Source organism: Curcuma longa, chromosome 1 (assembly GCF_044706935.1).
Source record: "Curcuma longa cultivar G26 ecotype Majalengka, Jawa Barat chromosome 1, ITB_CL_G26_1.1, whole genome shotgun sequence".
In the NCBI taxonomy this organism is placed as follows: domain Eukaryota; kingdom Viridiplantae; phylum Streptophyta; class Magnoliopsida; order Zingiberales; family Zingiberaceae; genus Curcuma; species Curcuma longa.
In genome coordinates, this window is record NC_133861.1 from 9,123,971 (window position 1) to 9,151,645 (window position 27,675).

The 27,675-nt window shown below is 36.9% G+C and overlaps 4 protein-coding genes and 1 pseudogene across 9 annotated transcripts; 2 read left to right on the forward strand and 3 right to left on the reverse strand.

The window, feature by feature from the left end:
• Positions 1-1,268: 1,268 nt before the first annotated feature.
• On the reverse strand, positions 1,269-4,476 carry LOC141838418 (SUN domain-containing protein 1-like). Of its 4 annotated transcripts, none has more exons than XM_074725904.1 (3): positions 4,386-4,476; positions 2,662-3,761; positions 1,269-1,862 (listed from the first exon to the last, which is right to left on the reverse strand). In XM_074725904.1, exons 2-3 carry the CDS (start codon positions 3,712-3,714, stop codon positions 1,551-1,553), a joined length of 1,365 nt encoding a protein of 454 aa, XP_074582005.1. In that variant the 5' UTR covers positions 3,715-3,761; positions 4,386-4,476; the 3' UTR covers positions 1,269-1,550. The 4 variants fall into 4 exon arrangements, with proteins under 4 accessions (XP_074582005.1, XP_074581998.1, XP_074582018.1 ...); XM_074725897.1 differs by having other exon boundaries at positions 2,662-3,768; XM_074725917.1 differs by lacking the exon at positions 4,386-4,476 and adding an exon at positions 4,278-4,320 and having other exon boundaries at positions 2,662-3,668.
• Positions 4,477-5,257: 781 nt separating this feature from the next.
• On the forward strand, positions 5,258-8,386 carry LOC141823753 (disease resistance protein RGA2-like). The gene has a single exon (XM_074711003.1). The coding sequence runs from the start codon at positions 5,258-5,260 to the stop codon at positions 8,384-8,386; it is 3,129 nt and encodes a 1,042-aa protein (XP_074567104.1).
• A 260-nt stretch (positions 8,387-8,646) lies between these two features.
• On the reverse strand, positions 8,647-12,015 carry LOC141811444 (putative peptide/nitrate transporter At3g43790). 2 transcript variants are annotated; one of them, XM_074699506.1, is made up of 14 exons: positions 11,915-12,015; positions 11,672-11,825; positions 11,477-11,517; positions 11,324-11,384; positions 11,104-11,206; positions 10,929-11,031; positions 10,789-10,842; positions 10,635-10,697; positions 10,158-10,207; positions 10,001-10,076; positions 9,696-9,905; positions 9,435-9,522; positions 9,279-9,364; positions 8,647-9,187 (listed from the first exon to the last, which is right to left on the reverse strand). In XM_074699506.1, exons 1-14 carry the CDS (start codon positions 11,918-11,920, stop codon positions 8,810-8,812), a joined length of 1,473 nt encoding a protein of 490 aa, XP_074555607.1. In that variant the 5' UTR covers positions 11,921-12,015; the 3' UTR covers positions 8,647-8,809. The 2 variants fall into 2 exon arrangements, with proteins under 2 accessions (XP_074555607.1, XP_074555666.1); XM_074699565.1 differs by lacking the exon at positions 11,477-11,517 and having other exon boundaries at positions 11,324-11,362.
• Positions 12,016-15,620: 3,605 nt separating this feature from the next.
• On the reverse strand, positions 15,621-18,831 carry LOC141831356 (putative peptide/nitrate transporter At3g43790). 2 transcript variants are annotated; one of them, XM_074718806.1, is made up of 13 exons: positions 18,651-18,831; positions 18,470-18,510; positions 18,317-18,377; positions 18,097-18,199; positions 17,922-18,024; positions 17,782-17,835; positions 17,628-17,690; positions 17,150-17,199; positions 16,993-17,068; positions 16,688-16,897; positions 16,428-16,515; positions 16,272-16,357; positions 15,621-16,180 (listed from the first exon to the last, which is right to left on the reverse strand). In XM_074718806.1, exons 1-13 carry the CDS (start codon positions 18,829-18,831, stop codon positions 15,803-15,805), a joined length of 1,494 nt encoding a protein of 497 aa, XP_074574907.1. In that variant the 3' UTR covers positions 15,621-15,802. The 2 variants fall into 2 exon arrangements, with proteins under 2 accessions (XP_074574907.1, XP_074574844.1); XM_074718743.1 differs by lacking the exons at positions 18,470-18,510; positions 18,651-18,831 and having other exon boundaries at positions 16,266-16,357; positions 18,317-18,392.
• Positions 18,832-22,753: 3,922 nt separating this feature from the next.
• Positions 22,754-26,996, forward strand: LOC141831508 (hydroxymethylglutaryl-CoA lyase, mitochondrial-like; annotated as a pseudogene).
• Positions 26,997-27,675: the final 679 nt, after the last annotated feature.

Here is a 27,675-nt window from a genome sequence, read left to right on the forward strand (position 1 = left end):
AACACCAAACTTCTTCATGAATGTTTAGTTGATTTACAACCCTAGCAAGATTCTTTAATAAGGTAATCAAATGGGACCCGCGGCTCGATCCCCAGCTACGGCGTATTTGCAGGAATTTTCCTCCAAATGGGGAACGCAATCAAAGGATGCTGGGCATCTGGATTGGCCGCTGTTTGCGCTTCCCGATTTACCCTGGTGGTCGGTGGGAAACTTCCGTGGGACCGGGCCGACCACCCCCAGAGATGTGGCTACTAGGATTATCATTTTTTTTAATAAGGTAATCAAGTCCCCGGGGCAATGGTGCAACAGTAGGACATCCGACTTATGACCCAGGGACCCGCGGTTCGATCCCTACCTACGGCGTATTTGTAAGAATTTTCTTCCAAATGGGGAACGCAATCAAAGGATGCTCGGCATCTGGATTGGCCGCCGTATGCGCTTCCCGATTTACCCTGATGATCGGTGGGAAACTTCCGTGGGACCGGGCCGGCCACCCCTAGGGATTGAGTCCATGAGACTGACTGGGATTTATCATTTTTTTTAATAAGGTAATCAAGCTAAGCCGAGCCTAAAAATGAACCAAACTTTTAAAATAATTGTTCAAATTTGACTTTGGTTTCTTTTTTATGAACTTGAGTTTGGTTCAAGCTTAGCTAGAACTTGATTCGTTTAGATATTATCTAACTCTCGATTTAAACTTATTTAATTATTTGAAACTTTTATATTTTAAATTTATTTGGTTGATTATTTTATATTTTAAATTTATTTGTTTAATTATTAAATTTAATAATATAAATTTATTTATTCATTTTAATTTTTTTATTTGACTTGTTAAGAATTTTATTGATAAATATAATTCATAAATATTATTCACGAATAATCTTCACAAATGATATTCATGAATATTATTCGTAAATATTATTCACAAACGTTGTTCGTGAACATTAACGAATTAAATACATATATATTCAAATTTATTTGTTTAATTTAAAAAGTTTGTTCAAGTTATTTATATAATTAATTTTATCTATATTGAACGAACATAAATAAATTTTTATTAAACTAAACGTCAAATTTATTTATGAACATCCAGTTCATTTACAGCCCTAGCTCCACCCACCACCCACAGACCATATTGGACCTGCTCTCAATGCAAGCCAAGCCCAACCCATGTTGTATTGGACTTAAGCCCTGCCTAACTCAGCCCATTTACATGTGGCCACAGGTTGCCCAACGGTACAACGTAGTTCACACCTCAACACAAGAACTGATACAAAACAAATGAGGTAAAAAACTGTAATTTGAGACATGTTCCAGTAGTAATTTTCTTGAACCAATTACATGAGCTGTGTTGTGTGAGATCAAATAAACATTTCCAACAAGCTTTTTTTTTCTGAATGTATCAGAGAGAACCAAATAGAGTCTGTGGAAAGACAATGCTCGAACCTGACCAAGGAACTAACTGTGCAAGTATTTGAGAAAAACATCCACTTCAATGGAATTTTGTCATCCATTGAACAAATCCTGAGATGCCAAAATTGACTCAAGCTTTAGTTCTTCTCTTTGCCTTGAGCTGACACATTTAAGGAAGTGGGCTCAGAACCATGCACCCTAAACCGATAAATGCATGTATGAGTTGAACTCCCATGGTTTGAGGAGAAATCAAGCCGGACCACATTGACAAGTTGTGAAACAGCAGTTTGAACGTAAAATGTCTGTGCATTACTCTTTTCCAGGTTATATGAGAATTCAGCCAGGAAGAACTTCTTCTCAGAACCATTCGATGGATCACTGCCAGGCCCTTCAGACCATGCTGTAACTATGCAATCTTTTGGAGCACTCAACCGATCGTAAGCCACCATCTTTGAATTGTGAAATCCAGAAAAGTTTGTTATTTCGCTAGTCAATTAATAGCATAATCAACCAGAAGGCAATGCAAGAAAGCCAGACGACTTAAGAAAAACAGAGAACTAAGACATAGGAATAGAGAACATATTTGAACAGAGCAACCTAAATATTTGATCAGTTTATATACGCTTTGCAGACCTGGAAACATACGTGTTGATGATTCTAAAGTACAGGAATGAAAGCCAAGAGAGAGCTTACTGTACTTAGTGTGATTTGATATAAACATTTTCCTTGATGTCTAAAAAATGTCCACAAGAAAAAAATCTGATTTCATCAAACTTATGTTTATCAACTATCAAAGATAGTACAAAGTTAGTAAAAGAGTCAGTGGCCCATGTTGGAGAAAAAAAGTCAGTTTTTTAACAGGGCAGGGACCATGTTTTAAATTGACAGACCAAGGGTGGGGTAGAGTGAGGATACTTTGAAGACAAACCAATATGGCCCTACCTTGCTGTCATTCCTACTTCTATCTCACATGTTTTGCAATTTGATTATAGGAATTTCATGCCTCAATACAGTTCCACGAGATCATCTTGTCATTCCCAAACTCTGGTAAGCATGAAACAAGCAAGAATTGAGCAGGCTACACATAATAGGATCTTGTTAGTTTTCTCATATATCGTATGCACACTCTATTACTTCTTAGAAGTAAAAGGATAAACAATATGAAAAACATAATGCTTTTTCAGATTGGATTCAGATAGTTGAATACATGAATATCAGCAAAAGAGGTTGCAGAATAAAAAACATTACCTTGGAGACATGCTCAAGTGTTACTGCCTCTGGGACAATTCCAGTTCTAAGCCTAATCTCGACAAAGCCATTGTTGCCATGCAAAGCAAAGCACTGTCCAGGCTCCCCAAAACTTGGTTCAAGCATTTTCTTAGCATTAGGGTCGGGGTGAACTTGATTGAAGCTACTTCCAATAGCCAGCCAGCTGCTAGACTTACCGACAAGGTAGGGCTTTGAATGATCAATTACCTTTGCCCCTCCAGAAGCCAAAGCATAATCAACCCTTCCTAACCCATCAGCTGCATGCTTCTCAATCTCCTTTTCAACTATCTCTTTAGCAAATTTTCTAATATCATCCAATATTTCATGAGTACCACCTGAGCATTTTTCTTTATCTTTAAACTTGTTAGAAAATATCTGCAACTCTTCCTTTGACAAGAATCCCATGGCTTTTATCTCTGAAAGTGATTTGTCCAAGTCATCAGTTAGAGAGACCAACCACTTCAACTTCTTCTCAAAGAGCAAATCTTTCTCTTCCACTTGCTTATTAAGCTCCTTCTTTGCGACCCCTACCTCAGTCCCAATTTTTTTGTCAACGACATCTAACTGAGCCTGCAATCTTCTTGCAGTGTTTTTGAAGGATGCTTCCACTTCTGATAACCTGCCATCACTGTCAAAATCATATAATCCTTTGCTATATTTAATCATATTTCTCCATTTCCATATCAACAAACCAAACCACAAAATTGCCACTAATAGCAGGCAAATCTTGAAGACAATGCTTAGATAAAACTGCCACTTGGGCTTCTCTGGTTTTGATCTCAATTTCTTATGGCCTGAACCAAGTGCTGAAACAAACAACTCTCTCTTTAATTCTGCCATATGTTTCGGTTTATCAAGTAAGGACTGCACCATAATTTTGTCCTGAAGGCCATTCACAGTATTAGGATTGCTCCTACTAATTCCTCCCCCTTTTAGAGTTTCTGAAGTCAACCTTCTTCTTGGTGCATCAGGTGTAACTGCCAAACCTGAGGGCGATGAAACATTCAGTCTAGGACTTGGAACTGCAGACATTCCCGTGGTTTAACTCCTACTTGCCTTTTACAAATGACCAAACAGAACTGCAATCTAGTTAAAACAGGGGGAAAAAGAGACTAAACTATCAGTTCAAATCCGAACAGAAAAAGAGAACATACCTCCATTTTTTTCAGAGGTGTGAAAGAAAAAAAAATCTAATCAGATCCGACGCAAAAGTCACTCGGTTTGTCTTTGATCGCTTCACCAAATTTCCAAACAAGGAGAAAGGTAACAACTTTTTTGTTTGCATAAACACCAAATCAACTCTACATCCTACCCCAACGAGAAGTAATTCAGACGAGCCGTGCATCAACATGCATAATCGGTCACATCCAAACTAACAGTACTCCAATCAGAACAGCTCAAGCTAAAAGACTAAATTGAACATTTTTTTGTTAGAAAACTCTTAGGAACGATTCTAAAATCTCAGAATCGAGAATCAGAAGAATATTGCAAGAAGCTAGAAGAATCTCCCTATTAAGCAATCCACAAAATGAGCCTAATTTATTGTAACAATGACACAGAAATATCTGCAGAACAAAACGAAATAAGTTACAAACCCCATTTTTTGAAATTTATCTATTGTTTTGTTGAGAAAACAAGAGGAGAACTGAAACAGAAGGCGGAATCCAAAGGAAAGAAGCAATCGAAGAGCGCAAGAGGCATACCGTGCGTATTTGACACCAACGGGTCCAGGAACCGCTCGATCGCCAATCGTAGGGTTTTGGAATAGATCGTTTCCCTTCTTTCCACTTCGATTTCCTCGTTTAGAAAAAACAGGAAAACGGAGGAAGGGCAAAAGTGTCTTTTTCTATAATCCATTCGTCGCTTCCGCTTGTTCCAGGAGTGGGGATTGACTGGACGGGGCTCCGGTATCAGACACAAACAGCGCGCAGGATATGTCAGCCAATAGATTATTTCTGAAAAATATATTTGATCGAAAATTAATTTTGGCACATACTTGAAAAATGACAATGAATTTTTGCTCCAGGCCCATTAAAAAAATACCCTTTATTATTATTTTTGTCGAAAAGATATTGTTTTAAAATATTAAAATAACATTTTTATCTGAAAATCCTTTATTTCAGTGTTTTAATAGTATGTCTAAATACTTGTGCTTCTGACAATTATGATACAGCTTTTTATTAATTTAGTTAAAATTATTCAAATTTAATTAAAATATCTCTAATTTAATCTAAATTATTTTAATATTATTTTAACCGTTATAGTCGTACCGTAACGACTATGACTGTTATAACTTATAACATCTATGATTCGTTTCTTCAAATGTGAAAAAGTAAGAAATAGAATAAAGACACTATTTAACGAGACGTAAAGTATTTATGTCGACTCTAATAATCTTTCCAGACTTTTCTGCATTCACAAGACAAGAAAAAAAAAAAAAAATGCTTGACGATTAAAAAGGAATCATGCGAAGAACAAGCTCAAGGAAGTGCAGATTGTTGGCAATCTGTATATATTGCTATCTCCTACAATTCACAGGCAAAGAAAATTTGGAGGAAGCTAGAGAGGTGGAGACATGGCTTTCTTGGATGTGCGCCGCATCTTGTTCGACATGCTGCCTTCCCCTGCAATCGTGGAGCAAGGCCGCGCACTGGGCGTAGCACGCCAGTTGGAATCCATCCGCCTTCACCTCCGGGCGATCAACGCGGTGACCATGGACGCCGAGCTACGAGGACAGGAGGACTGGATGGCCACCGTGGGCACCACCATGGTGGACCTCGAAGTCCTTCTCACCCGCATCGCCGACTGGCACGAGACGGCCTCTGATCGCTGGACGTCGGGCCCTTTCCTCGGCCTCTGCGCCTCCTTCCGCCTCGCCTGCAAACTCAGGAAGATGGTGCGCAGGTTGAGGGCCCTCGTCGCCGAGGCATCCGCCTTGAACCTTCGCGAGGACACGATGCAGTCGATGGATCCTTTAAGGGAAGACTACTCCGACATCCTAAAAGAGGAGGTCTTGGGCAGAGACGGAGACAGGGACGAGATTGTAAAGAGGATCCAGCGGCAGAAGCCGAAGGAGGAGGATAAATTCGGCCACGCGCCCCCCTGCGTCATCGTCATCTACGGCCCCAGAGGGATGGGGAAGACGACGCTCGCGCGGATGGTCTACCACCACGACTGGGTGCGCCGCTGCTTCCGGCACCGCATCTGGGTCGACGTCTCCGACCTCTTCTCCTTCGACATGGTGAGAGTCAACACGGAAATTGCGAGGTCCGTCGCCGGAGGGGGGGCCTGCATGAAGCTTCAATCGCATCTGCAATCCATCTCGGAGTACGTTCTGGAAGCTCTCGCCGGAGACCGCTACCTGCTCGTTCTCGACGGCATCGACGTCAAAGGAGAAGCTGCCGACTTTGAGACGTCCCAATCCAAGTTAACCCAGAAATGGGATCAAATGACGCACCAAATATTCAGCGTTGGAGCGCCGGGAAGTACTATCATCGTCACTGTCGCCGACCAATATCAAGCTGAGATATTTAAATCCGCAACGACACACAATCTGACGGCTCTGTCGGAAAATGACTGGTTGGATTTATTCAAGAAGCATGCAATAAAAAACCGGCCTGGTAAAGACGAAGAGACCGCCGCCGCCGCATGCACCGAACATGCTCTGCTCCCATTCCTCAGAGGACGCTATGAAGAATACTCGGGCTCACCCTTGGAAGCAAAGCTTTTGGGGACGGCGTTCAGGCACACTGAAGTCAAACAATGGCGACGAGAAATAATAGATCTTGGTCTTCTCAACAGGAGCATAAGAGAGAACCAGCATTACAGCATGGCTTCCTTTCATCACCTCCCTACTCGATCTGCTCGGCTGCAGCTCTACTGCTCACTTTTTCCGGAATTGAAGAGAGTCACACCACTTGAAGATTTCATTCATATGATGCTCGTTGAAGGCCTCGTTCCGGATTCAGGTGACAGAGATGATGCAATACGGTACCTCAAGAATAATGTTGTTGCAGCATTCCATCAACAACTGACAAGAGGCCAACACTACTTCACTTGGGAGGTCGGGCAAGAATATTCATCAAGAATACCGAAACAATGCCGCCATTTATGCTTACTTCTCGACTCCAATGCGCCCATATCCGCCACAGTACTCTTGCAGGGTGCAACCAAGCTGAGAACATTGATTCTGCGAACAACAAAGAACATGCAGCAAAAGCATCAAAAATATCAATTTGCAGACTTACCTGAAGACATCTTCTTGCAACTTGCGTATCTTCGTATATTGCATTTAGCGGATAGCAAGATTCAAACTCTTCCTAGAGCAATAGAGAAGCTGAGCGACTTGAGATACCTCAATCTCTCCAACTCGGAGATCGTAGAACTTCCTGGATCGTTATGCAGCCTTCGAAATTTGCAGGTTCTCAAGCTAGCTCACTGCAAAATGCTTCTCGGACTACCTGGCGAGATCCACAAACTTCAAAAACTGCGAATTTTGAAACTGGCGCACTGCGAAAAGCTTCAAAAGTTGCCGGACTCGGTCACTTCTCTTGTGAATCTGCAGGAGTTAAATGTGAAGGGCTGTTGTTTTCTTGCCGAGTTGCCTGAGGATTTTAGTGGCATGCAAAATTTGACAGAACTAAATATGCAAGAATGTGCATCCTTGATTCGAGTGCCGCGCGGAATCGAGCAGTTGAGTGAGCTAAGAAGATTGTTGGGTTACTCACTAGTACATCCCATTGGAACTTGGGTAAAGTTTACAAGCCTCAAGCAACTTTGGTTGGAGAAACTTGAACATGACATGGCAATGCAGAATATTGTTCGGACGAAACTGCTGCAACAGATTACAAATCTCGAGGATTTAGCTCTGCATTGGCAGTGGTCGGAGAGGAGTGATGCCGCCAACAATGATATCCAGTTAGATTCACTGATCCTTCTTGACCTCCTTGAACCTAGAGACGGTTTGAAGAAGCTAGAGATTTTTTCATACTTTGGGGTTGCCTATCCAAAATGGATGGAACCTGGAACGACCTCGTCTCTCAACAATTTGGCAGAGATTAGACTAGTGAATCTCAAGGCATGCATATCGCTACCGCCACTAGGACATCTACCTCGACTCCAGATTGCTGTGATAAGCGGCATGGAAAAGTTGGTGATGGTGTCTGATAGCTTCTACGCCGGCGGCAAGTTTCTCAGGTTAAGAGAGCTCACATTCTCTGAAATGCCAAATCTAAGAATATGGAACACGCCAGTATCAGAAGATTGTGGAAAAGAAGAAAATGAGGAGTATTTTCCGCTCCTCAAGGAACTAACACTGTTTCAGTGCCCAAAGTTGAAGGAACTGAATGTATTCCTTGGGGCACGGAGATTGAAAATGTCACTGAGCAATGGGTTGCTACTGGCGTCCCAAATTCAGAAGAGTTGGGATAACCTCAAACATCTTGAGGAGTTGGAGATAGTTGGGTGTCAAGAACTGGAACGCCTTCCAGCTGCTATGGCAAAACTCAAGTACCTTCGGAAGTTGACAATTATATGGTGCAATAACTTGGTGTCCTTGCCAAATTGGCTGTTAGAACTGCGTTATCTGTCGCGCCTGCAAGTATCTGACTGCCCCAATCTGTCTTGGATGCCGCAGGGACTCAAACAACAAAAGCCAGGAATTGCTATCAGTGTTCATGACTGTCCCAACTTGCAGCGGTATTAACTTTCATCATTCTGTCCAGGTAAAACTCAACTCTCTCTGTGTAGCCCGTCAAACTATGCTTGTGCTATCTATTCCATGGGCTCTATGGTTTATCTTCTTAGTCATTTTTGTGCTGCAGATTTGATTGGAGACCATGCATTGAGGAAGATCTCCACCTGTGATTTCAAGATGTGGGCATTCTGTTTGGTTTTTAAGATCTATTGATTTAGTTGTTATGAATCAGTGAGATGTCAATGCTGGGTTGTAAAGGCAATTTGTGGAGTAATTTTGATTGATTTTCTCATTGTCTATATTGACACTTATACAAGTGAACATACGCGGATATAAATGAGTGATTGTATGAGGATGTAGAACGATTCTTATAACAACCCCTGGATACAGAAGAACGAATAGTTTAAAAGAGATCACAAATACTCATGTGTTCTAATATCTTGGAGGGGTTAGGAAGGGCCTGAAGCAGAGGAGGAAGCCTGTCAACTCCACCAGGTTCAGAATGAAGAAAACAATCTGATCACCAGGAAAAAAGACGGCATGTTGGCGTTTCTGTGCCCAGGAAAATATGACACCGCCAGCTGCAGGAGCGATTGCTTTGAAAAGGGACATCACAGTCACAGATATCCCATTTGCAGCTCCTCTTTGTTCTCGAGGCACCGAGTTGTTTTGCAGAAGGAATAGGCTAGTAATGATGATCATAGAAAGAACATTCTTCAGCAAAGATGCGAAATTCACGATGACCTTGAGTAGAAGCCCTGATATATTTGGCATAAATGGATAAGCGGCAAGCAAAGGCATTGACAAAACCTGCATTTTGGAAAATAGTGTGCATCAAGAATAGATGAAAGATGATTTTGCCTCTAATGAATGAAGGAATATGTGAGCAAGTGACAGTTACTGCAGCCACACGAATCGAGTTGATGGATCCTAGGAACCTCTCAATTGGAGGATAAAGGAAAATTTGGAAAATTAGAAGACCAAAACCTGAAATATTGATCATATTTTGAGACATCATCGACTGTAAGTCTAAGAAATGTGCTAATTTACTGGGCACCTGAAACTGCAAGCACCACACCAACATCTTGAGATGAAAAGCTCAGTCCTCCATAGCTTTTATCACTAACAGCCCATAATGAGAATATCTAACAATAGTTTAGCAATGGGTGGTGGAATTAATTAGTTACGACCAAGAAAAATCATATGTGACACATGAAGAAGGTTGTTGGCAAAACCTGACAGTTTACCAGAGTAAGTGAATGCTAAACTATTAGATAACAAAGGGAAAATCAATAACCTTTGTTTGGACAACAATTACCTCAGTGTAAGCCATGTCATGAAGAGAAAAAATACAATAAACAATGATGGAGGACATCAATGGCCAGTTCTTCAGTAAGTTCTTTTGAGGTGCATCATTTTTCTCAAATTCACCATGTCCTCCTCTTAGGCCAGAGCTGCATATAGATGTTTCTACATCTTCAGTTGCTACATCCACCATGTTTTCGGGATCATGCTTGTGCAGTGTCTCCTATGCAATTATTTGAGGGGACCATCAGTTTAGCAAATCTTAAACAAACACATATTTCTGCTGGTATATTTTGGACTAAATAAAAGTTAACTTACTGGAAGCCACAAAGAAGCTATAAAAACTCCAAGTGCAAGGAGTGAAATAAGAGCACAAGGCAAACAGTAAGGAAACCTACAAAATATTGTAATACACTGATTACGTCCAAATATTAAAGGAAAAGAAATTTAAGTTATGAAGGTCATGTGTTTGTACCTTGCAAAGAAAGAATCTTGAGAAAATATTTTGGGATATTTTTCTGCAGGCTGACACCACACCATCAAATCACAACATAAGTATAAATAATGAGGTAAAAGAGAACATTAGTTTCAAGTTGAAAATTTGCTAAAATAATCTGAATAAATGATTTTGGTTCATGCATAATTTGAAACCTTTTTGCAAGTCTAGAAGATCATATTTGAGTTCTAGTTTTGCCATTTCAGCAGTGTACTTGCAAAAGAGTAGGACTACAGCAAAAGTTTGAAGTGTTAGCACAAGCCATGAAAGAGCTCAAGTGACATAATAATTAGAAAGAAAGATGGCTTCCATCATCTACTTGTGGATTAAGTAGGGGAAAAGAATGTTACTCTAATTGATAAATTATGCAAGAAGGTTACTGTTTGATAGAGTTTTCAAGAAAGTTATGCATATCACAATTCTTAGTACTATGTCGTTAAATAGAACAATTATCACCTGAGCCAAAAAACCTCCCACAGCAGGGCCAATGATCAAGCCTATGCCCCATGCTGTGGATACCTGAAAAAAGAAACACCCATGAGCAATTTTCTGAAAGATGCACGAAAGAAAATTAATCAATGTTGAAACAAATCGTGGACAAAAAAATTACAAGAGATACTCCAAGAGATTGATGTTCTTCTCTACAAACTTCCACAGAATAAGCCTGAAAAATTGTTCAATATTTGCTTGTCATTCACAATATGCATGAATTCATTTATGTGAAGTCAAGGATACAACATGAACACCTACCTTTATTGGTCCATTTACACCATTTAGTAATCCAAGTAGTAACCTTGTACTGATAGCCATCCAGTAACTTGTACTCAAACCAAAGAATGTGTTGAAAATGACGCTGAAGAAAGAAGGAAATAAATCACAGAAGTTGTTCTCCCAGACCAACACCAAAAAGATTGAGTCTACTAACACAGAGAAGATGCTGATAAGTATAACTGGTTTTCTTCCATATTTGTCAGCAAATATTCCCCATAGCATGGAAGTAGATGCCCTTCCAACCATAAACGAAGCTCCTTAAGTCACAAAAAGGAAACAACACACAAAATAGACTCCTTATGAATTATGATGGTCCTTTATTAAACAAATAAAATGCAGAAATCAGTCAGTTTGACTGTTGCTGTAAATCTCACCGACAAAACCTGCGTAGAACCCAATATCTTCCTCTCTTTCTGCAACATGCAAATCTCTTATCTATGAAGAAGCAAAATGCAGCAGGAGAGAATCCACATTGAAAAATAGAAGGGAATACGACGACATAGGTAACACAACTTTACCCTTCGTACCATGAAATACAAGAAGGGAAACAATGATGATATTGGCAGAGCTGAAATCAGAAAAGAAAAAAAAAAGAGAGAGAGATCAGAACGAAGGAAAAAATTCCTGTCTGCACAGTCTTATTTAACAAACAAGCAGCATCAAACGTATGGGGCATATCATCAAATTCCTGGAAGGAAAATTACAAGTTTAAAAATACATACCTGTGCAGAGGGTAACGATCCACACATAGAAAAATTCTTTGTAGGGAATCCCTGGATTACTTTCCTTCTTCCTGTCTTGCTTGCATCCTGGACAATCATCGAAGAAATAAACCTTGGGGTTCAACAATGGTTCCCTGTTCTCTGTCATTTCTACCTGAGACAATATCACAGCAAAGCGCAAGAGTAATCCTCCGACTCTTTATAAGTTCAAAGAGAAAATTAAAAAGAGGAGAGAAATCCGACATGCATTTAATTTTTAGATAACGGCATGCGTCACCTATTCACTGCACAGGACAAGATGCGTTGAGAAAGCGATGGAGGCTCGAAGGCTCTTTTGGTTGTCAGCCTAAAGTCCAAATTTAAACAACTAATCAAATAGAAATAATTGTTTCGTTTCATTCCTTCTTTCTCATGTTTTACATTCCACGGGAACTTCAACTTTCAGATACATTTAACGTAGTTGTGCCTAATGAAGAAATCGTAATCACTTCACTTCTTATGAAAAGCATAAAGTAAAATAATCACATCAACTATTTTCATTGGGAATGAAGAACAGGAGTGTGCAAAGGACAGCACTCAGTGATTCTATTAATGCTAAATGAAAACATATTGTCCAAGAAACAACATATTAATAAAACACTTAGAAGAGTAATAAAAAGATTAAAGTTTAAATGTTGATCAATATTTTGAAGATTGATCTCTGAATCTGAATGTACATAAAATATATTTTAAATTGGACCGTCTATCTTTAGTAATAATAATATTTGATGGGATAGGAAATGAACTGAAGAGTTACCTAATTGGGCGTGACTTGAACCGATGAAGCTGTTGCCTGGAAAATATATAAAACTCGGAAAATATATAAAACTAGCGACGGCATAGGTACCTGCCCTCCCGTCTTCTGTGATTGTGAAAGAGATTCATTATATCTATTTTTTTTAGGGGAAAAACTTTTTAAAAAATGATTGGCTCCTATTGAGTCGTAGTAAACTTGCCGGCTATATATATATTTATACTTATCCTACGTGGAACCGTATGCACTTAATATTAAATTTTTTAAAAAATATTTTTTTTTAAATTTAAGGATTAGAATTTAGAACTTACGATTTAAGGTATAATATTTAAATTTAAAAAAATTGTAAAAAAAATAATTCTATGTGTGCAGAATAAAATGAGCGTGCAGCAAAATTCAAGACGTGTTCGAATTATTTGGACCGCTAAACTATACATAACACAAATTATTTGGACCGCTAAATTGTATATATATATATATATATATATATATATATATATATATATATATATAGTTTAGCGGTCCAAATAATTCAAACAAGCCTTGAATTTTGAATACCGATTTTGTCGTTCTTATCAATTAAAAATTTTAGATTTGCATTCCATGCAATGATGCAAATTTGTATGTTACATATATTTGTTGTGTTTGTTTCAGTCAACTTTACTCGATGCATCTCTTTTTGATGTGAAACATAAAGACCAGACTGAGTTACAGGATATTGCAGGATTGAAGTAAAAGTACATGTCATTTTGCGTGGGCGTCACTTTTTTTTTTGAAGTACCAGTGCTTTAATATAATAATTAAATTAAATATACTTAATACGATGATCAAATCAATTGTTGACTCAATTAAAATATTTAAGAACTTAATAAATACACGGGTGGGTAAACGGAGACGTGCAATATTTTTTCTTCTTATTTTTTGTTGATAATTACTTTAGGACCATTAATTGTTCCATCGTTAATTTAGTAAATCACACATAAATATCTTGAATACCCAAATTAGACATTCTATTTTTTAAAAATTATAAAATTTCTTAATTACCGTTTGTTTCTTTAACACTCTTTTCACATTGGAGTTATTGGATTTCTCACCCGCTAAGATTCAGAAAACGGTGCGTGTAGTGAAATTATTTAAAGTTGATTGTTAGAAAAAAAAATTAGGAGTGCTTCAAAAAATATATATAATAAAATCTAAAGAGACTATGCATGAGCAAAACGGCTCGGCCCTAGAAAGATGGACGGCGTTGGCTTCAACCAAGGTTCGATTTTTTGTTTTTTTAAGAAAAAAATATATAATTTCTATAACATTAATTGCTTTGGAAGTGTCCACACCATCTTTAATTTCCAATAAATTTGTTGTTGTTAATACTTTAAAGGAAACAAATAACATAAATTTAATAAGGCCGATGGCTTTTGAAAGCACACGTGGCGGAACTGGCGGCACCCGATACGGTGTCCCGTCTGCCCCACCACACAGTGGGATCGGTCAAAACCCACGCCACAACTTCTGACGTGAACCGCCACAATCCTACGTCCAGGAATGCGACTGAGTCTACGAAACGCCACAAATCTACGGTTCAGATCATTTAAAACTCCTGCGACGAAGTAATAAATATGGCGCGATGAATTAATGGTAGACGCTTTGTGGCAGACAAGTGTCGTGTTGACCCTACTCAAGTGTAGGATCCAGTACTTTGACATAAAACTTTGATATATAATTAGACTCATACTTAACACTTTTTAATATTTATTATTTTTATCTCTATTATTTCACTTTATATCTTTTTCATCATTTATCATAATTGTTACATTCTCAATTAATAACTTCTCCATAATCTGAACGATTGACTCAAGTCAACTTTTAATATAATTTTATTCATTATTAAGGTATCAACATAATATTTACAAGTAAAAGACAAGTATCAACAAGATGCAATATAACAATATGAAATATAAAAGATCAAACAATTTAAAGATAAGTATCAACGGAAGAGCAAGTTCGAATATTCATTTAATTTTTAAAACATCATTTCCCATCTTAATCCCCAGATGAACTCATGTATGAATAAGAAATAATATCAATTATTTATCCTCTAATGATTTAATTATTTTAACCCTATTTTCTTATTTAAATATTATTTTAATCCCTTTTCTTTTGAAAAATAATTATATTAATATACATAATCCATTTAATATATTCGTTCATGCAAAAGGGAATATAGGAGTCAAGACAGAATGTACACACTTTTATGTACGCTAAAAGTTAAATAAAAACTCACTATGCACCACTTGAACTAGTATCTACACATAATATCAAAACAACTCAAATAATTAAAATACTATCTAACAAGAATAATAATAACAAATCTGAATATTATCTACAACTCGAAGTCAAATAATCATTTTAATTTCGCTTCCTCATAATATTTTTCATTCCTAAATGAAACCTTCGTCATAATCTAATTATTTATCTATTCTAACTACAAATCGATTAACAAAAAAGTATACCTTCTATGGATGGTTGTGATTGTCGGAAAAGAAGGCTTTAGGATGTGACTGCATTTTTGCTTCGGTAGTCTTGGTGAGTTCCGACAATAACTGCAACAAGCTTCTCCGATGGTTGCTGTTGTGGTTGATGTTGTTGGTCGGAAAAGGAAAACCACAAAAGAAAAGGGATGAGAAGTTTGTTGCTATGCTTGAGAAGAAGGGGAGAGGGCTGCTGTATTTTTTTTTTCCTTTTCTGCCATTGGAAAAGAGATTTCCCTTTTCTTTTCTGTCGTTGGAGAAGAGAAGAAGAAGAGGGAGAGATTCTGCTGTTGGAGAAGAGAAGAAATGGAGGAGGGAAAGAAAGAAAGAAGAAGAAAAGGAAATGAAGAAGGGTGGGTGGTGGTATGGTGAGGCGGTGTGGGGTGGTGTCGCGGCGTGAAAATAAAAACTCGAGGAGGGAAATCCTAATTCATGTTTTAAACCGACTGAATTGGCTTAAACCTTATACTTAGTTCGGTTATAATTTAATCAAATTAAGTCCAAATCTATCCCGATTTGAGTCAGTATAATTTTTATCTCCGCGTCTATCCATTGGGTTTAGTTCGAACCTAATTTAATTTTTAATTTAGATCTCTCACTTCATATCTAATGATTTAATCCGTTTCTTTATTATTATTATATTTATTTATTAAAAAATCAATACTTAACATTACAAATACTCACGTGTTCTAATATCTTGGAGGAGTTAGGAAGGGCCTGAAGCAGAGGAGGAAGCCTGTCAGTTTCCTTATTATTATTATATTTATTTATTAAAAAATGAATACTTAACATTACAAATACTCATGTGTTCTAATATCTTGGAGGAGTTAGGAAGGGCCTGAAGCAGAGGAGGAAGCCTGTCAACTCCACCAGGTTCAGAATGAAGAAAACAATCTGATCACCAGGAAAAAAGACGGCATGTTGGCGTTTCTGTGCCCAGGAAAATATGACACCGCCAGCTGCAGGAGCGATTGCTTTGAAAAGGGACATCGCAGTCACAGATATCCCATTTGCAGCTCCTCTTTGTTCTCGAGGCACCGAGTTGTTTTGCAGAAGGAATAGGCTAGTAATGATGATCATAGAAAGAACATTCTTCAGCAAAGATGCGAAATTCACGATGACCTTGAGTAGAAGCCCTGATATACTTGCCATAAATGGATAAGCGGCAAGCAAAGGCATTGACAAAACCTGCATTTTGGAAAATAGTGTGCATCAAGAATAGATGAAAGATGATTTTGGCTCTAATGAATGAAGGAATATGTGAGCAAGTGACAGTTACTGCAGCCACACGAATCGAGTTGATGGATCCTAGGAACCTCTCAATTGGAGGATAAAGGAAAATTTGGAAAATTAGAAGACCAAAACCTGAAATATTGATCATATTTTGAGACATTATCGACTGTAAGTCTAAGAAATGTGCTAATTTACTGGGCACCTGCAACTGCAAGCACCACACCAACATCTTGAGATGAAAAGCTCAGTCCTCCATAGCTTTTATCACTGACAGCCCATAATGAGAATATCTAACAATAGTTTAGCAATGGGTGGTGGAATTAGTTACGACCAAGAAAAATCATATGTGCTGAAAACACAGCTTTAAAATAACTCATGAAGAAGGTTGTTGGCAAAACCTGACAGTTTACCTGAGCAAGTGAATGCTAAACTATTAGATAACAATGTTTGGACAACAATTACCTCACTGTAAGCCATGTCATGAAGAGAAAAAATACAATAAACAATGATGGAGGACATCAATGGCCAGTTCTTCAGTAAGTTCTTTTGAGGTGCATCATTTTTCTCAAATTCACCATGTCCTCCTCTTAGGCCAGAGCTGCATATAGATGTTTCTACATCTTCAGTTGCTACATCCACCATGTTTTGGGGATCATGATTGTGCAGTGTCTCCTATGCAATTATTTGAGGGAGTCATCAGTTTAGCAAATCTTAAACAAACACATATTTCTGCTGGTATATTTTGGACTAAATAAAAGTTAACTTACTGGAAGCCACAAAGAAGCTATAAAAACTCCAAGTGCAAGGAGTGAAATAAGAGCACAAGGCAAACAGTAAGGAAACCTACAAAATATTGTAATACACTGATTACGTCCAAATATTAAAGGAAAAGAAATTTAAGTTATGAAGGTCATGTGTTTGTACCTTGCAAAGAAAGAATCTTGAGAAAATATTTTGGGATATTTTTCTGCAGGCTGACACCACACCATCAAATCACAACATAAGTATAAATAATGAGGTAAAAGAGAACATTAGTTTCAAGTTGAAAATTTGCTAAAATAATCTGAATAAATGATTTTGGTTCATGCATAATTTGAAACCTTTTTGCAAGTCTAGAAGATCATATTTGAGTTCTAGTTTTGCCATTTCAGCAGTGGTACTTGCAAAAGAGTAGGACTACAGCAAAAGTTTGAAGTGTTAGCACAAGCCATGAAAGAGCTCAAGTGACATAATAATTAGAAAGAAAGATGGCTTCCATCATCTACTTGTGGATTAAGTAGGGGAAAAGAATGTTACTCTAATTGATAAATTATGCAAGAAGGTTACTGTTTGATAGAGTTTTCAAGAAAGTTATGCATATCACAATTCTTATTACTATGTCGTTAAATAGAACAATTATCACCTGAGCCAAAAAACCTCCCAGAGCAGGGCCAATGATCAAGCCTATGCCCCATGCTGTGGATACCTGAAAAAAGAAACACCCATGAGCAATTTTCTGAAAGATGCACGAAAGAAAATTAATCAATGTTGAAACAAATCGTGGACAAAAAAATTACAAGAGATACTCCAAGAGATTGATGTTCTTCTCTACAAACTTCCACAGAATAAGCCTGAAAAATTGTTCAATATTTGCTTGTCATTCACAATATGCATGAATTCATTTATGTGAAGTCAAGGATACAACATGAACACCTACCTTTATTGGTCCACTTATACCATTTAGTAATCCAAGTAGTAACCTTGTACTGATAGCCATCCAGTAACTTGTACTCAAACCAAAGAATGTGTTGAAAATGACGCTGAAGAAAGAAGGAAATAAATAACAGAAATTGTTTTCCCAGACCAACACCAAAAAGATTGAGTCTACTAACACAGAGAAGATGCTGATAAGTATAACTGGTTTTCTTCCATATTTGTCAGCAAATATTCCCCATAGCATGGAAGTAGATGCCCTTCCAACCATAAACGAAGCTCCTTAATTCACAAAAAGGAAACAACACACAAAATAGACTCCTTATGAATTATGATGGTCCTTTATTAAACAAATAAAATGCAGAAATCAGTCAGTTTGACTGTTGCTGTAAATCTCACCAACAAAACCTGCGTAGAACCCAATATCTTCCTCTCTTTCTGCAACATGCAAATCTCTTATCTATGAAGAAGCAAAATGCAGCAGGAGAGAATCCACATTGAAAAATAGAAGGGAATACGACGACATAGGTAACACAACTTTACCCTACGTACCATGAAATACAAGAAGGGAAACAATGATGATATTGGCAGAGCTGAAATCAGAAAAGAAAAAAAAGAGAGAGATCAGAACGAAGGAAAAAGCACAGTCTTATTTAACAAACAAGCAGCATCAAACGTATGGGACATATCATCAAATTCCTGGAAGGAAAATTACAAGTTTAAAAATACATACCTGTGCAGAGGGTAACGATCCACACATAGAAAAATTCTTTGTAGGGAATCCCTGGATTACTTTCCTTCTTCCTGTCTTGCTTGCATCCTGGACAATCATCGAAGAAATAAACCTTGGGGTTCAACAATGGTTCCCTGTTCTCTGTCATTTCTACCTGAGACAATATCACAGCAAAGCGCATGAGTTATCCTCCAACTCTTTATAAGTTCACAGAGAGAATTAAAAAACATCGTGATAAACTACAGTTTCTCGATTTATCTTTGCACAGATAGTCGTGGAGTCGATTCAAACTGCTAAGAGAAAATTAAAAAGAGGAGAGAAATCCCACATGCATTTAATTTTTAGATCACGGCATGCGTCACCTATTCACTGCAGAGGACAATATGCGTTGAGAAAGCGATGGAGGCTCGGAAAGCTCTTTTGGTTGTCAGCCTAAAGTCCAAATTTAAACAACTAATCAAATAGAAATAATTGTTTCGTTTCATTCCTTCTTTCTCATGTTTTACATTCCACGGGAACTTCAACTTTCAGATACATTTAACGTAGTTGTGCCTAATGAAGAAATCGTTATCACTTCACTTCTTATGAAAAGCATAAAGTAAAATAATCACATCAACTATTTTCATTGGGAATGAAGAACAGGAGTGTGCAAAGGACAGCACTCAGTGATTCTATTAATGCTAAATGAAAACATATTGTCCAAGAAACAACATATTAATAAAACACTTAGAAGAGTAATAAAAAGATTAAAGTTTAAATGTTGATCAATATTTTGAAGATTGATCTCTGAATCTGAATGTACATAAAATATATTTTAAATTGGACCGTCTATCTTCAGTAATAATAATATTTGATGGGATAGGAAATGAAAAGGAACTGAAGAGTTACCTAATTGGGCGTGACTTGGACCGACGAAGCTGTTGCCTGGAAAATATATAAAACTGGGAAAATATATAAAACTAGCGACGGCATAGGTACCTGCCCTCCCGTCCTTCTGTGATTGTGAAAGAGATTCATTATATCTATTTTTTTTAGGGGAAAAACTTTTTAAAAAATGATTGGCTCCTATTGAGTCGTAGTAAACTTGCCGGCTATATATATATTTATACTTATCCTACGTGGAACCGTATGCACTTAATATTAAATTTTTTAAAAAATATTTTTTTAAAATTTAAGGATTAGAATTTAGAACTTACGATTTAAGGTATAATATTTAAATTTAAAAAAAATTAAAAAATAATTCTATGTGTGCAGAATAAAATGAGCATGCAGCAAAATTCAAGACGTGTTCGAATTATTTGGACCGCTAAACTATACATAACACAAATTATTTGGACCGCTAAATTATATATATATATATATATATATAGTTTAGCGGTCCAAATAATTCAACAAGCCTTGAATTTTGAATACCGATTTTGTCGTTCTTATCAATTAAATTTTTAGATTTTGTCGTTCTTATCAATTAAAAATTTTAGATTTGCATTCCATGCATCATGTTACATATATTTGCTCTTTTTGATGCATCTCTTTTTGATGTGAAACATAAAGACCAGACTGAGTTACAGGATATTGCAGGATTGAAGTAAAAGTACATGTCATTTTGCGTGGGCGTCACTCTTCTCTCCTGTTTTTTTTGAAGTACCAGTGCTTAATATAATAATTAAATTAAATATACTTAATACGATGACAAAATCAATTGTTGACTCAATTAAAATATTTAAGAACTTAATAAATACACGGGTGAGTAAACGGAGACGTGCAATATTTTTTCTTCTTTTTTTTTTGTTGATAATTACTTTAGGACCATTAATTGTTCCATCGTTAATCACACATAAATATCTTGAATACCCAAATTAGACATTCTATTTTTTTTAAATGATAAAATTCTTAATTACCGTTTGTTTCTTTAACACTCTGGTCACACTGGAGCGAGGATGTTGCTTTAGTGCTGACTTCCAGTCATTATCGACCTTAACTCTCAGTGTAAATTTATACAATATAATACTATATAAATGTTTAAAAAAGCATGCATAATAAAATACAATACATATACTATCAATTATATATGTGTTATCGAATAACAATATACAAGTAGTAACAAAATTATGAGTTTATAGTATATTATCATGTGAAAGATTTATATGGTTGATGATCTTAATTAATTAGGGCCAAAGAAATTCAAAATATTGTGTTTTTTATCCAAAAAAAAGTTATCATACAAGGTTATTGCAAACTAATTTGTAGGTAAAACTAAGGGTGGAATCATATTTTATCCACCTTGACTGTAGCCCGGGGGTCGATGACGTTGAAGAAGAGTTGCAACTCGGATTTACGATAAAAGAAAGGAAAACATGCCAGAGAGATAGGAAAGTAGTTCAAAGTTTTTTTTTTTCCCATCAACTCACTTGGGATCAACTCGAGGATTATTAAAGTTCTAACTTTGTCCTTGGAAAAAAGAGTATGTTGACCCTATTTTGTAATTAAAATCAAGGGCAGAGTCACATTTTATCCTGCCCCAACTTTAGCCCGGGATTGATGGCATCAAGGAGAAATTATAGCTCAGATTTATGATCAGAGACATGAAAACATGTCAAAGAGATAGGAAAGTAATTCAAATTCTTTTTTTCATTAGCTCACTTCCAATCAACCTGAGGATTATAAAATTTTTGACTCTCAAGAAAAAGAGTAGGTTGACCATAATTTATAGATAAAATCAAGGGCAGAGCCACCTTTCACTCTACCTAAGCTTTAGCCCATGGTTAATGACGTCAATGAGGAATTGCAGCTCAGATTTAAGATGAGAGAAAGAAAAATATATCATAAAGGAGAAATGATACATCATACAGGAAAACACAACATGATACACTATAAACCTGGGTCCCAGAAATATATATATATATATATATATATATATATATATATATATATATCTATGTAGTGTAGTGTATCATGTTGCATTTTCATACTGCGTTTTCATGTAATGTATCATTTCTTATCGTAGAGACAGGAAAATAATCTAGAGATTTTTTTTCATTAGCTCATTTGGAATGCAGAAGAGGATTATAAAATTTCTGACTCGAGTCCTAACCCTAATCAATAATTGATTACTAATTTGCCATTAAATTGTACGACCACTTGAGTTAAACGGCTCAAAATGGCTCAGCCCGTAGAAAGATGGACGGCGTCGGCTTAAACCAAGATTCGATTTTTGTTTTTCCAAGAAAAAAAGTATAATTTCTATAACATTAATTGCTTTGGACGTGTCAACACCATATTTAATTTCCAATAAATTTGTTGTTGTTAATACTTTAAAGGAAACAAATAACATAAATTCAATAAGGCCGATGGCTTTTGAAAGCACACGTGGCGGAACTGGCGGCACCCGATACGGTGTCCCGTCTGCCCCACCACACAGTGGATCGGTCAAAACCCACGCCACAACTTCTGACCTGAACCGCCACAATCCTACGTCCAGGAATGCGACTGAGTCTACGAAACGCCACAAATCTACGGTTCAGATCATTTAAAACTCCTGCGACGAAGTAATAAATATGGCGCGATGAATTAATGGTAGACGCTTTGTGGCCGACACGTTTCCTGTTCCTCTCCCGGTCCTCCGCGGCTCCGCCTTCCCTTCCCACCTAACCCAACTTCCACCTTCCTCCCTCTATTTCCCTCTGTTTCGTCCATCGTTCGTTCGATTTTTTGCGGCGTCGATTGGAGTTCTAGGTGGGCGGTAAGGGCAAGGCACAAGCTCCCCTAACAATCAACTCGACCACATCGCTTGCTTCGCTACTAATAAAAGTATAATCTTTACCCGATTGAAATCGGTAAAGGAGAAAGTTCATCTCCTTCCATCGGCGTTCCCGTCTGAACTTTTGATTTCAGGTCAGTCGGAAATTTTCTTTCTGCTCCCCCACCCCAATTTTAGTGGTGGTTTCATGTTCCTATTCGAGGAGTAAATTGGTAGTTTTAATTTTGTTGTTTAGTTGAAGTATGATTATTCCATGATCCTTGTATGTTCCCCGTTGGGGGGGGGGGGGGGGGGGGGGATCAAATTTTGACTTTTTGTTCTATCTAGGATATAAATATTTTGCAAATGTCGTTTCTTTACGCGGATATCAGAAAGAAAATGGTCTGTTCTGGGTTATGCACACGACAAATTACTGCTTTAATTACAAAGTTCTTGGCATTCACTCGAAATTCTTGCTGTACACTTCTAACACTTTCAATCCCTTAATATCGAACCAAACTTTAGTGCATTGGGATGGATTAAGGTTAAGTCAAATTGGAAGGAGATAAGGAATAGGAGAGCAACAATGGTTATATTGTGGGATTACTGATGTTCTCATACCCATGTGGATACCTTAATATTTTAAATCTAATAAAAATTAGATGCATTTGATTTATTTCTTCCGGAATATTTTTAGATATTTTATAGGATGGCTTGCTGAAGAATCTATAGACCTGACAAAACAAGACCGATAACAAATAGAACTAGTTGCATTCTTAATATTGTTTTCCTCCTTAAAATCAGTATTATAGGGCCATCTTCTATGCATTTTTTACAAACCAAGAATTTAAGGTGTATTATTTTAACACAGTTGGAATAGTAATCATTGTTTCTTTGAATAATAATCAACTAGTTTAAGTACAGCAGTTTCAACAAAATGTTTGTGGAAATAATTATCAGCTAGTTCAAGTATTGCAAAAAAATTTCTGGCAAGTGCATTCAACTTTTATCAATTGCTTTGAGATAAGTCTAACTCTAAGGGAGGTGGGCCACCTGCTTCTTGCTGGGGTGTTTTGCATTGCATCCAGTGAAAAATGTCAAGCTTAGAGGAGCCTCTCGGTTTTGACAATGTGCCAAGATTGAGCATTATCAGTAGGCTCCAACGCTGCACTTCCACTGCCTGCAGACCGAGGGTCGATGAGACAGAAGTTGGTAATTGCCTAACTGAAGCCAGAGAGTGTAGCTCATCTAACAGTTGCAAGTAAGTTTGATGGTTGGACCATGTTCTTTATGATTTAAGGTTATTCCTTTTGAAACACTCACATTGAATGATGAAATACTACTTGGCAAAAGGATCATTGATATATTTCTTATCTATACTGGTATGTGTACTAATGCATCCATTTGTCACAGATGGACTCCCATAACCTTAAAGTAAAGAATCAGTATTGCAGGATGGGTTATTATGGAAATATTTACCCAACTAAAAGCTTATATGTGATTTTTTTTATGAAATGTCCCGCTGTCTTATAAAGTGCTCTCTCTGCTTGAATGGATAATTGGTGATGAGTATTCACTACTATGTTGTAGGTGCAGTGCATTACTAAAGTTGGCTATGTCATGTTAAGCATGACTAGGAAAGGTCATTTGACAAAATACAAAAGAAAATTTGATGATTTGCTTACTGAATATCTGATAGAATTATAAATCTCAAATAACAACCACAGTATCATTTTGTTACCAGATGTTCATGTTGTTTTCACCTTTTAAATGGTTTCAATGTCATCACAGTTGTGTTCCATTGTGATCTAAGAGCATTTCTTGATTAGAGTGAATAAGAGAATTTGGTACATCTTTTTTTAGATAAGATTTAATCTTGCATTATACTTCTTGGAGTTTTTTATTCCCATGTTATTCTGAAATTACATAATCATAGTTCAAAATAAATTTCTCCTCTGTTTTTTTAACCATTACTGTTTTTTTCGTCTGTTTCTAATCAGCCTCAACTCTCTTCTTCTTACAGTGAAGATTATGGCTGGAGAAGGCAAACGAGAGATAACTTTTCTAGAGATTCCTTGGTTTGGTTATCACACAAGGATGGGAATCAGGCTGTATTCAGCAAGGTCTGTGATTCATGGTTTCTGCAGAACCCTTCCAATGAGTCGCCTTGGAATAACTTGGATATGTGCAATTTTTTGGCTAGCAAAATATCTTTATAAAATGAAATGGAAAGATGGACAATTTCAGTTTATTTTAATGTTTAGATTAGTGTCAATACCTGAAAATGTTACGAATTTAGAATAATCCTATGCATTGAGCAGAAATGGTGTAGCCTTGAAACAGAACAATGTTGGTGTAGGACTTATGCTGGAGAATATTCTTTGCTTTGCACGTTTTGTTTTTTACTTTTATATCAACTTATTTTTCATATTCTTTTATTTGAGTTTTGTCAATGCCCTGTAACTCTAATGTTATGGTTGGCTGTAGTTACTTGCTTTTGTTTTACATTACATGTTCGAAATAAAATACTAGCAAATTGATAAATGTCACATTTGCAGTTTTTTGGTGGCATGCCAAAATTTGTGAAAATAGTTGAAGTTGGTCCTAGAGATGGTTTGCAAAATGAAAACCACATAATACCTGCAGCTGTAAAGGTTGAATTCATAAAGAAGCTGGCTTTATCTGGTTTATCCGTTGTTGAAGTCACAAGCTTTGTTTCTCCAAAATGGGTGCCACAGGTAACAGTTCCAATGTAGTTATAAGTTGTTTTTGGTACTTGTAACTTTTTAGTAGAGATAAAGCTTAAATCTTCTTTTTCAAAGGAACTCGGAAAGGTTGGCTTCTAATGAAGTGACAAACAAGAGAGAATATTAAGCTAATATCAGTTGATAATTCTTAAAATGAATATTTTAACCTCATATAAATGATATGTATATTGTTTATTTAATTTCTCAATAGTCTTCAACATTTGAAATATTTGATTGAGGTAATTAACATGGTTTGTCTTTCATTATTTATTAAACCTTCAAATTTTGATGTTCATATTTCACTGCAGCTAGCAGATGCTAAGGATGTTGTGGAAGCAATTCATGGTGTTCATGGTGTCAGATTACCTGTCCTGACTCCAAATCTAAAAGTAAGTTCAATGTTTATGTCTGAACCTAGGGTTGCAGGGTAAGATCTCATAATCTGGAAGTGCTTATAGTCACACAATCATTGTTCAGGGATTTAAAGCAGCCATTGCAGCTGGGGCAAAGGAAGTTGCAGTATTTGCATCAGCTTCTGAGTCCTTTTCCAAATCCAACATTAATTGCAGCATTGACCAGAGCCTTACTCGTTATCGTGAAGTTATGACTGCTGCTAAAGAACTCAACTTACCTGTTCGTGGGTACTACCTTCCTCCCTATCCAATCCATAGTTATCAATAATTACCATTGCTAAACTCAATCTCAACCAAAGAATCCCATAGGTTTATCTAGTTTTTAACATTTGTTGTCCTACTTGTCACAGATTAGACCTTCCCAATTTTGTGGTTTATCCATTGCCCCTTCAACTTCTTATCCATCAAATCTTGTGTCTGTACATCAGTGTGGCATTTGCAATATTCTCATTGATTTTTTTTTGACACATTTTATGTGGTTTGACTATTTTTTGGAGTTCGGCACTAATTTTTCTGGTGCATCTGAAATGCACCACAATTAATTGATAGGTATGTATCCTGTGCTGTGGGATGTCCCACAGAAGGACCAATTTCTCCAGAAAAAGTAGCATATGTGGCAAAAGAACTCTATGATATGGGCTGCTATGAGATCTCACTTGCTGATACCATTGGACTCGGTACTCTAGGTAAGATTTGCCTATTTTGGCTTTCTTGCGACGAGCCTTAGATTCTAGTAACTGAAAGTCTGTTGAACTTGAAACATCAATACTATGTTGATGGTAAGTTTATCCACAATGTACCAATTCAAACACGATGCTAGTTTAACATGGATTTTTCTACAACGAAGGTACGGTGATCCCAATGCTTGAAGCTGTGACATCCCTCATTCCAGTGGACAAGATTGCTGTCCATTTCCATGATACCTATGGCCAAGCACTCCCAAACATTCTGGTGGCTCTCCAAGTAAGTGAATCCTCTAAAGTCAAGTAACACAATAGGAAGCCCATAGCTGATCTCAAATAGTTGGTGCTAACACGGTTTGCTAATGACGATGAATATGACTTTTTGACTCAATCGATAAATTTATAGATGGGAATCAGCGTAGTGGATTCGTCTGTGGCTGGCCTGGGTGGATGCCCCTACGCAAAGGGAGCTTCTGGGAATGTTGCCACCGAAGATGTAGTATACATGCTACATGGTTTAGGCATACAAACAAATGTGGATTTGGGGAAGCTAATGGCTGCTGGTGACTTCATTTGCAAGCAGCTGGGGCGTCAGTCTGGATCTAAAACTGCCTCTGCACTGAGCAAGGCCAGCTGATTCCTCAAAGATTACCGTGTGAGATTTCAAAACACATGGGTCTTTATCTATATCACTATTTGCCCTTAACAAGGGATTGATATTCGACTTCAAAACATTTGCAACTTTAAATTTGAAGAAAATAAAGGAGCAATCAAGTGTCTTCGTGCTAAGTTGGTGTTTATGTTATATAATCTTTCTAAGATTAAGTACAGAGACAGAGATGAAGTACCATCAGTGTGCACATGCATGAATTAGATTGATTGTTCAAAAATTTGTATAACATATAATAGAAGAGCCACAATTAATATTTGATTGGATACAAATATATTGGTGAACTAGCAGCAGTTCATTTCAACAAATAGGTGGAATCTGTCACATCAATAGTCCTACACGATTGATCCCACGACCATTTGTGAAAAGATAAATCAAAAAATTATAATTTATGGACCATGATTATGTAATCTAATAGTTAAACATATGCAATTTAATGTAAACATCATAATATGTATTCAACAAGTGTAGGTGGATTAATACATTATGCATATAATAATGTAAACACATAATAGACATAATTATATTTTTTAATGCTTATACATTGCAAGAGTTTTTTAGAAACAATCTCGTCCAATACCGGATAAAATTATATACAACATATCCTTCTCCAGGATCCAAGAGCTTTTGGAACAAAGCTATCTTTTTTTTTATACATTGCAAGAGTTTCTACTATATGAAATAATAAAAATTATTTCCATATTTAAACTAGTTTATCACGGGCAATACTTTAGTAAGATGTATGTGTTGTAATGAAAGTTCGAATATTGGTGGAA

Excerpts from the sequence above, each read along its gene's own strand:
- LOC141838418 (XM_074725904.1), bottom strand. The coding sequence starts at position 3,714 with ATGTCTGCAGTTCCAAGTCCTAGACTGAATGTTTCATCGCCCTCAGGT. Across the intron at positions 1,863-2,661 it reads CACTTGAGCATGTCTCCAAG|ATGGTGGCTTACGATCGGTT; the intron begins GTAATGTTTTTT and ends CACAATTCAAAG.
- LOC141823753 (XM_074711003.1), top strand. The coding sequence starts at position 5,258 with ATGGCTTTCTTGGATGTGCGCCGCATCTTGTTCGACATGCTGCCTTCC.
- LOC141811444 (XM_074699506.1), bottom strand. Across the intron at positions 11,385-11,476 it reads TTCCCTTCTTGTATTTCATG|ATAAGAGATTTGCATGTTGC; the intron begins GTACGAAGGGTA and ends GCTTCTTCATAG. Across the intron at positions 9,906-10,000 it reads TAGCTTCTTTGTGGCTTCCA|GAGACACTGCACAAGCATGA; the intron begins GTAAGTTAACTT and ends ATAATTGCATAG.
- LOC141831356 (XM_074718806.1), bottom strand. The coding sequence starts at position 18,831 with ATGCGCTTTGCTGTGATATTGTCTCAGGTAGAAATGACAGAGAACAGG. Across the intron at positions 18,200-18,316 it reads GTTCTACGCAGGTTTTGTTG|GAGCTTCGTTTATGGTTGGA; the intron begins GTGAGATTTACA and ends TTGTGAATTAAG. Across the intron at positions 16,898-16,992 it reads TAGCTTCTTTGTGGCTTCCA|GAGACACTGCACAATCATGA; the intron begins GTAAGTTAACTT and ends ATAATTGCATAG.